We start from the raw sequence: 8137 nt of genomic DNA on the forward strand, positions 1-8137 counted from the left end.
CGTCCAGCATCCTGAGCCACCGAGGTAACAGCAGCACTGCTGCTGCCGTTATCATTTCAGCGTGATCTTATCACAGGAACGACTCCTTTGCCTCCGATAAGAGGTGCCCCTCCCTCTGAAGATATTGTACCGTGTCATGGAAACTGTTGTTCTGCTTAGAGCAGATCTAAGTCTTGTCCTGAACGGACTGAAACTCTACAGGTTCAGGTGCAAGTATCAGCCCGACTATAGATTGGATATCTCAGCTTCTCTGCGCCTCAGTTTTCAGAGTGTACCGTGGAAATAAAGAGCCCTCTGTGGTTTATCAGTTTGGATCTTTAAAGTGAGGAGCTGTCTCATGGAGATCCCCCCAGCCCAAACACACTGGAACAACCTGAATCCTGCAGGACTCATCTCAGTCCCACCACAGAAATCTGCAGCAAAGCCAATGGAAAAAAAAAAAAAAATTAAAATCCATGTGCAGAGCAGGCACGGAACTGAGTCCCAAATGGATTTTCTGAAGCCCTTCTCCAGAGCACCCCCCTGGCAGCGGCTGCCTCAGCTCCCAGCCCCTGTCCTGCAGACCTGCTGGATCCCCTCCAGCACAGAACTGCTCCCAGCCCTCGGGGCTGACCCAGGAACTGCAATTCCCAAACCAGAGCAGGTCAGACTCAGACTGTCCCACTCCCATCCCCTAAACCCCGATGACAGCCGAGTGCGGGGAACCAGGGCCTTCCCAAAGGAGCCCCTCCAGCACTTCTCCCTCTGTCACCATTTGGAAACAGGTCCCAAACCCTTCCCTGGAAGCTTGTGCTCCCAAATGTCCACGGGCAGGACTGGAAATGAAAGTATTTTGCTCTGCCACACAATCCACAGCTCTATCCAAGCCCCAGATCCCTGTCTGGAGTGATCAGCTTTAGGGGAAGCTTTTCCCTAAGCCCTTGTGACTACGACACCTGGATTTTCCATTCAAGACTCGAAGATTTCCCCCAGTGCTGCTAAACTTGGAAATCCCTTCCAACGGAGCCTCCCAAGCTGCTGCTTCCAGCAGCGTTTCTTCCCTTGGGATGGGCTTTCCCTCCACGCCCTGGGCCAGCACCAGTCACTGGGAATCAGGAAAATCCTTCAAATGCTTGGGCTCAAACGGGCCTCGGGGCTGTTTTAGAGCTGGATCTGTGTAGCGGGATGAATTTCAGCCAGGAGCATTTGCAGAAAACAAACACCCTGAAGGCAAAAAGCTGTGAAGGAAGGGAGAAACCATTTCAAAATCGCAAATGATGAGCAGCCCTTCGCTTCCACGCAGTCATTTCCCAAATCCAGCCCCAGCCCCAGAGGAAGGAGCGACTTGAGCCTCGCTGGGCTGAGATCCTGAGGTGTTGCTAAGTCTGTTACTAAGCAAAACGTGTCTTAGCAGGCTAAAAATCCCTTTCAAAACACCACAGAAGCTTTTTGGTGTTTGTAAACTGGATCTGAGCTTCGTTCCTTCGGCAATAATGAGACCTTTAATACTTGTAAATTCTCGTCGTTTCTGAGAAGGCAAATCCAAGTCAGACTGGTTTTCTCCAGGTCCAGGGGAATTAATTCCTCCTCAGGCCATGAGCACAGAGTTAAAGCCTTTTCCAGGCCCAGAGGAGGGGAAGGAACATCCATTTAGTGTTGGAAAGCTTTGCCACCTGTGTCGTCTCTTCTGCTTATCAGAGACAGCGCAGCGACAGGAAAAAAAGCACAACATCTCTAATTTAAGTGTTCTGGTTATGGGCAGTGATTTCCCCAGCCTGAGTAATGGCAGGGACCAGGGAATTATCTTCATTTGCTTAGGCCTGGATCTCTTCTGAAACAGCAGCTCAGAGCTGTGGCTTGAATTCAGAGCCGTGTGCAGCAGCTGAAAACATCTTAAATTTTATAAATTTCTATATTCATGCACATAGGTGAACCCAGAACTAAAACAAAGAAAGCAGGATTTTTTTTTCTTTCTTTATCACGCTGAAATTTTGACTTTCTGGTTTTTGAGGACGTTTCGGAGGAGTTTAAAGGCTGACATGAAACTTTTAAAAACTTGCAGATTCTGCAGCCACATTGATTCCTGCACCATGCGGGATAAATAAGTTTCATTAATTCAAGTTTGGTCAAAGGTCTTCTTCCATCCTGAATCAAACTGCAGCCCATCACTAATTTTTTTTTTTTTTTCCAATTTTAGCCTTTTACAGACACATGATGGATTTTTTTTTTAATTGCTTCTAAATGCACAGGAGTTGTAAGCGATCCCCTGTGGTTTTGATGGCCTGTAAATTACTTTTGTGCTTTTCTTCTCTCTACTCTCAGGGATATATACAGGGATTTTAACGATAGTGAGAGATGCTGGCAGGCAGATTGGGAGACAATTAGGTGGAACCACTGATGGGAGGTTCGTAACGAGATGATAAATATTTTGGGGCAACTGGGAAATAATAATTGCATGAAATCTCTTTCTGGAGGAATCCTCTGGTGTTTAGGGCATTGAAGCCCTGGGGGTTTGATTAGGCCTTTGTGTAAAATGTTTTTCTTGGTGCCCAAATTGCAAAATGGGAATTATAACCTCACCTTTGCCTTCCTTGCCTGCTTCAATCAGAGGCTGCTGGGCATGGGGACGGCCTGTGGGACCAGACAGTACGTAATCTAATGGGCTAATTGCAGAATAAAATAATAATAATGGCTGTGTGCTGGCAAAAGAACAGCAGCTCGTGGGGATGCTTCAAAGGGATGACACACTGCAGGGCCCTGAGCAGGTGCCACGCTCAGGTAAAAGCTTCCAGAAGTGGTTTGAACATCACCCTGTGATTCAGAGGTGCCCTGAGCCGAAGCTGGTGCTGGGAAGAAGGAAAACAGAAGGACCCGTGCCAAAAAATTCCTCAGAGGGGGAAACAGGGAGAAGCTCCAAGGTGCCAGTGTGAGCTGCGGGACACTGACATTGGTGCAGAGCCAGTGATTTCAGCGGTGTGTCAGTTCAGAAAGGAGGGACACGTCCTTTGGTGGGCCCTTCATCCCTAATCCCCCATAACCCACCCGCAGGATGGACAAATCAAGGCTTTTTTAAGATCCCCCTGGTGTGAAGCCAAGACCCATGGCAGTTTTGCTCTTGCTCCCTGACATCCCCTCTTGGTTCCTGCCTGGCTCAGCCCAGTTTCTCCCCTCAGCTGAGCCATGCAGCAACACCTGGAAATCACACTCAGCCTTTCACCTGGGATTATTTTAACACCTGCAGGGTGAAGCTGAAAATCGGGCAAGGAGGGTTCTTCTCCCCGGGCTCTCACTCCTCAATTCCACCCTGGAAATTCTGATTCCAGCTCAGCCCTGTGCCTGTCACCCTGCCTGTCCTTTCTGTCCCCTGCCCCAACCAGTCCCCCCTAGGAGGCAGGAGGCCTCTGCTGCCAGCAGCCAGGGGATTTTGTGACATGCCTGACAGACTTGTCTGACAACTCGGAGGTTTGTTTTGCATAAGCCACCCAAACAGATGGTCACCACTTTTAAGTACCAGCCTGGCTCGTGTTTTGTGTGCACAGAACTGAAATCCCACTTCACTGAATTCCCTGGCTCCTGCTGGAACTGGGGCTTTGGGGCAGGAGACAGAGGTGGGAGAGTTGATGCTTTTGATGATGTTTTTACCTCCCTGGCATCTTGGTGTTCTCATTGCCACTCACAGAGAAATGCTGAGAGCTAAAAAGCATCCTCTGCACCTTTAGGGAATGTCTTTTTGCCACCTTTTTCCTGCCTCTCAAGCCCCCAAACCCGTGTTCCATCCACATCCCACCCTCGGTGGCACCGCTTGGAGTTTATTTGGTTTATTTCCGTTTTGCTTCTTGTCTGAATCGGAATGATGAATTATTTGCAGCATTTCCAGCAGGGTGGAACAGGGACATCATCGCTCCTTCAGATGGGGTGAGTGGTGCCTGTCCCAGCAGAGAGCTGAGTTGTCACACAGGGTTATCCTGAACTCGATATCAAGAAAGCTTTACCCATCTGCCTGGCTGCATTCCCAATAAGTACTTTTTACATTTAGGGATATTTTGCCCGTTCTTCTGCCTTGCTCCCCGTGTTTAACCTTCTCTGCTGTGCGTGATGAAGCTCTGAGTGCGTTTGAACAGATGTCAGTGCTTTTTGGGCAGGAATGTGACCCACAGACACAGATCCTGAGTCAGGTAAGAGCCGGGCTGCCTGGCAGCCTTGATGGCACTGTTGTGCAGGTAAGAATCACTTTCATTCACAGCATCAAGCTGTTTTTTTTCTTTTTATTCCAGCTCCACTGACAGATGAACATCTTTTCTCCCAACCAGCTTTTCTCCCAACCGAGCTAAGCATGAAGTCACCGCTGTGCCCTGCTCTTCATTTGCATTCCCTGTGTCTAAAAGCTGTGTGCTGATCTCAGTAGATAACTGACAGCCAGAAGGAGTGCAAAGCAGCGCCGTGGAAAACAAAAATAAGATTTCCTGCATGTGCTGGTGGGTCCATGCAATCCCACGGATCCGCAAGGAACATATGCCCTTAAACTGCATGTGCCTGCCTGTATTTATAAAAAAAAAACCAAACCCAAAACCCTGTGACAAGACAGGCTGGAGTTCTGATTGGTGTCAATAACAAACAGGAAACTTGGGGAGACGAAGGAACCACCCCGATCCCCACCGGTTCAATTTGCATCCCAAAAGGAGCAGCCCCACTTCAGGACTCACTGCTCCCTCATTAAGTTATCATTAGTTTGCTGCCTGATTAATTTAAAGCATAAGCACACGCAGGAAGGTAACACCAGGGCATGAATTGGACAAGACAAACCAAACCGCTTCGGGCTACACACGGAAATTTACTTCTGTCGCTCCGTTGCTTTTTTGGGTGACTTTACAGGGCTTAAAAAAACCCCCCGGGTGTCCGGGCTAAAGCGATTTCACTCCGGGCGGCAAAAACTGCCCTCCCTGACGATCCCCACCTCGGGGACGGTACGGGCGGGCTGCGGGGACGGGACCCGGTGTGCCGGAGGATGCGAGCGGAGCATCCCGCGGGTGCTACAGCATCCCCCTGCTCCGGGAGAGCGTCCCCTGCTCCGGGAGAGCATCTCCTTGCTCCGGGAGGGCGTCCCCTGCTTCGGGAGAGCGTCCCCTGCTCCGGCAGCGCATTCCCCGCTGCCAGGACAGGATTTCCCGCTGCCGGGAGAGCATTTCCCGCTTCCCTGCCTGCTCCGAGGAGGCATCTCCGGGCCGTTCCGGGAGCGGATCCCATCGCAGCCGGGGGAGCATCCACTGGCTGCCGGGAGAGCACTGCCCACTGCCGGGAGAGCATCCCCCGCTGTCCGGGCCGCTCCAGCAGAGCATCTCCCTGCTCCGGGAGGGCATTTCCCTCTCCGGCCGCGTATCTCCCTACTCCGGGAGCACATTTCCCTCCCCGGCAGAGCATCCTCCCCTCTCTGGGAGCGCATCCCTCGCTGCTCGGGCCGCTCCGGCAGAACATCTCCCTGCTCCGGGAGCACATTTCCCTCTCCGGCAGAGCATCCCTCGCTGCCCGGGCCGCTCCGGCAGAACACCCCCCCCTCTCCGGGAGCTCATCCTCCCCTCTCCGGGAGCTCATCCCCCCTCTCCGGGAGCTCATCCTCCCCTCTCCGGGAGCTCATCCCCCCTCTCCGGGAGCTCATCCTCCCCTCTCCGGGAGCTCATCCCCGCCTCTTCCCGGGCTGACTCCCCGGCTCTCCCTCCCCGCGTCCGGCCCCGGAGCCGCGAAGCCGAGCAGCGCCCGCCGCTTCTTTCTCTCTCCATCTCTCCTCCTTAAAGCGAAAGAAAAGAAGGAAAAAAAAAAAAAAAATCCCCAACGGGGCAGCAGCGACTTACGCCCGTGCCTTGGGGAAGCCCATGGAGAGCAGGATCTCCAGCGACGAGCCATGTTTGATGGTGCCGGCGCGGTGCTGGCGGTTCCGCCGGGGGATGACTTTGCTGTACAGCTCGTCCCTGGCAGCCATGGCGAGCTGGGCCATCAGCGCGCAGCCATCGCCGCCCGCGCAGGGCCATGCACGCCGAGGGCTCGGGGACAGCGCCGGGGACAAGCCACGGGGCCCGCGGAGCCGCGGCGACACCGCCCACACCCAGCGCCGAGGGAGGGACGGGCGGGAGCCAGGCAGGGATTGCCCCCGCCCCGCGGAGGAAGGGTGGGTGGGGGATGAGGGGGAGAGGGAGGGAGGAATGAAATGGGTTTCTTTTGGAAAAAGAAAAGGAGGGGAAAAAAAAAAAAAAAGATGGAGGGGAAAAAAAAAAAAAAAAGGAACACAAAGGAGGGGAGGCAAAAAAAAAAAAAAGGCGAAAAAAAGGGGAAGAAAAAGGAAAGGTATAAAAGGAAAAAAACAAAGCAAACAAGGCAAAAAAAAAGGGGGAAAAGGAAGAAAAAGCAAAGAAGAGCGAGAAAAGGAAAGAAAAGAGCAAAAAAAGGGTAAAAAAGGCAAAAAAAAGCATAAAAGGAAAGAAAAAAAGGCTAAAAATAGCCAAAAAAAAGAAAGAAAAAAGAAAGAAAAAAAAAGAAAAGAAAGAAAAAGCAAAACCAAAAAGGCCAAGAAAAAAAGCAAAAAAGAGGGAAAAAAAAGCCAAAAAAAGCATGTGAATGTGGGGCTATTTTGGTTTTTGTTGGGGTTTTTTTTGTTTGCTTGTTTTGTTCATGTTTTTTCATTGTTTGGCCTTTTATTATGATGGTTCTGCTTATTTATTTATTTATTTATTTTTAAGGGGTTGTGGGGTTTTTGGGGGGCTTTCAGTTTTGCCATTATTAGAAATCTCTTATTTAATTACTTGTCCTTTCATTTTTGTTCACCTTGCCTTTATTGTAATTTTTATATTTGTTTGTTTGTTTGTTTATATAAATTCTTTCCTTCTTTCCCTCCTTCTTCCTTTCCTTCTTTTTCCCACTTTCCTTTTTCTTTCCCCTCTTTCTTTCCTTCTTTCTTTTATTCTTTCTTTCCTTCTTTCCTTTCTTCTTTCCTTCTCTCTCTCTCTCTTTCTCTCTCACTCTCTTTCTTTCATTTTTTTTTTAGGAAATCCTCTCTGTGATCCCAACCAGAGCAGAGAGGGGAGGTCAAGACTCTCCAGGTCTCCCTCTGCCACCTCCACCGGCATGGAATGGGTTGGGCTGGAATAACCCAAACTCAAATCTCATCTCATTCCACTCTTGCCATGGGCAGGAACATCTCCAAATATCCCAGGTCACTTCAAGTTCCATCCAGCCTGGCCTTGGGCACTGCCAGGGATCCAGGGGCAGCCCCAGCTGCTCTGGGCACCCTGTGCCAGGGCCTGCCCACCCTCCCAGGGGACAATTCCTGCCCAATCTCCCATCCATCCCTGCCCTCTGGCAGTGGGAAGCCATTCCCCGTGTCCTGTCCCTCCATCCCTTGTCCCCAGTCCCTCTCCAGCTCTCCTGGAGCCCCTTTAGGCCCTGGCAGGGGCTCTGAGCTCTCCCTGGAGCTTCTCCTCCCCGGCTCTCCCAGCCTGGCTCCAGGGGGCTCCAAGGTTTCCTCTGGAATCTGTCCAGCAGCTCCACTCGATGCTGGTTGTGTTCACCTGGCCGTGCTTCAAGGCAAAGGAGCTGCTCCAAAACTTTCACCTCATCCTTGTGCTTCCCTCAGCTCTGCTCCCCTCCCTGCAGGTTCCTGTGGGCCGGCTGGGATGGATATTCCTGCTTTTCTCCTCATTTTATTTCAATTCATCCTTCTCATCCTTCTCCTTTGCCTTTCTTTTTCCCAAACTTTCCCTTTTTTTCCCACTTTTATCTTTTAAGGACAGGTAGATCCTGCTCCTGCTCCTCCCAGAGCAGGCCCAGCCTGAAATCCCAACCCTGCCAGCAAATAAAAATCCATTCAGAGGCATTTTTAAAAATAGTTTATGTTGGGGAAGGAAATCAATACGTGGCAATGACAAATCTATCACTGCAGTTGTTATTCTTCGCATTAGGGAAAACCAAGAGCCCGTTTCCATTTTGTTGTATCAATGAAAGGGGAAAAAAAAAGAATTCCCTTCACAGCTCTGTGCTCCTCCTGTGCCAGTTGATTTTCTGCCTCTTTATCCACCCCTGAGCCGAGGAGGCCACAGAAATTCCAGCTCCAGAAAGACGTGGCACAAAAAACCCCAAACCAAACTGGAAAAGCGCTTCTCGTTCCTCTCTT

At 50.8% G+C, this 8137-nt stretch overlaps 1 protein-coding gene across 1 annotated transcript in view; it reads right to left on the reverse strand.

The window, feature by feature from the left end:
- The window catches only part of UBASH3B (ubiquitin associated and SH3 domain containing B), a 65510-nt gene extending 59444 nt beyond the window's left edge, over positions 1 to 6066 (reverse strand). Inside the window, exon 1 of the mRNA XM_066203541.1 lies at positions 5826 to 6066. Coding sequence (XP_066059638.1) covers positions 5826 to 5968 — 143 coding nt within the window. The 5' untranslated portion in view covers positions 5969 to 6066. The remainder of the gene's footprint in view (positions 1 to 5825) is intronic.
- Between the last annotated feature and the right edge of the window lie 2071 nt (positions 6067 to 8137).

Source organism: Chamaea fasciata, unplaced genomic scaffold (genome assembly GCF_029207755.1).
Source record: "Chamaea fasciata isolate MVZ Bird 193981 ecotype frontalis unplaced genomic scaffold, bChaFas1.0.hap1 SCAF_24, whole genome shotgun sequence".
Lineage (NCBI taxonomy): Eukaryota > Metazoa > Chordata > Aves > Passeriformes > Sylviidae > Chamaea > Chamaea fasciata.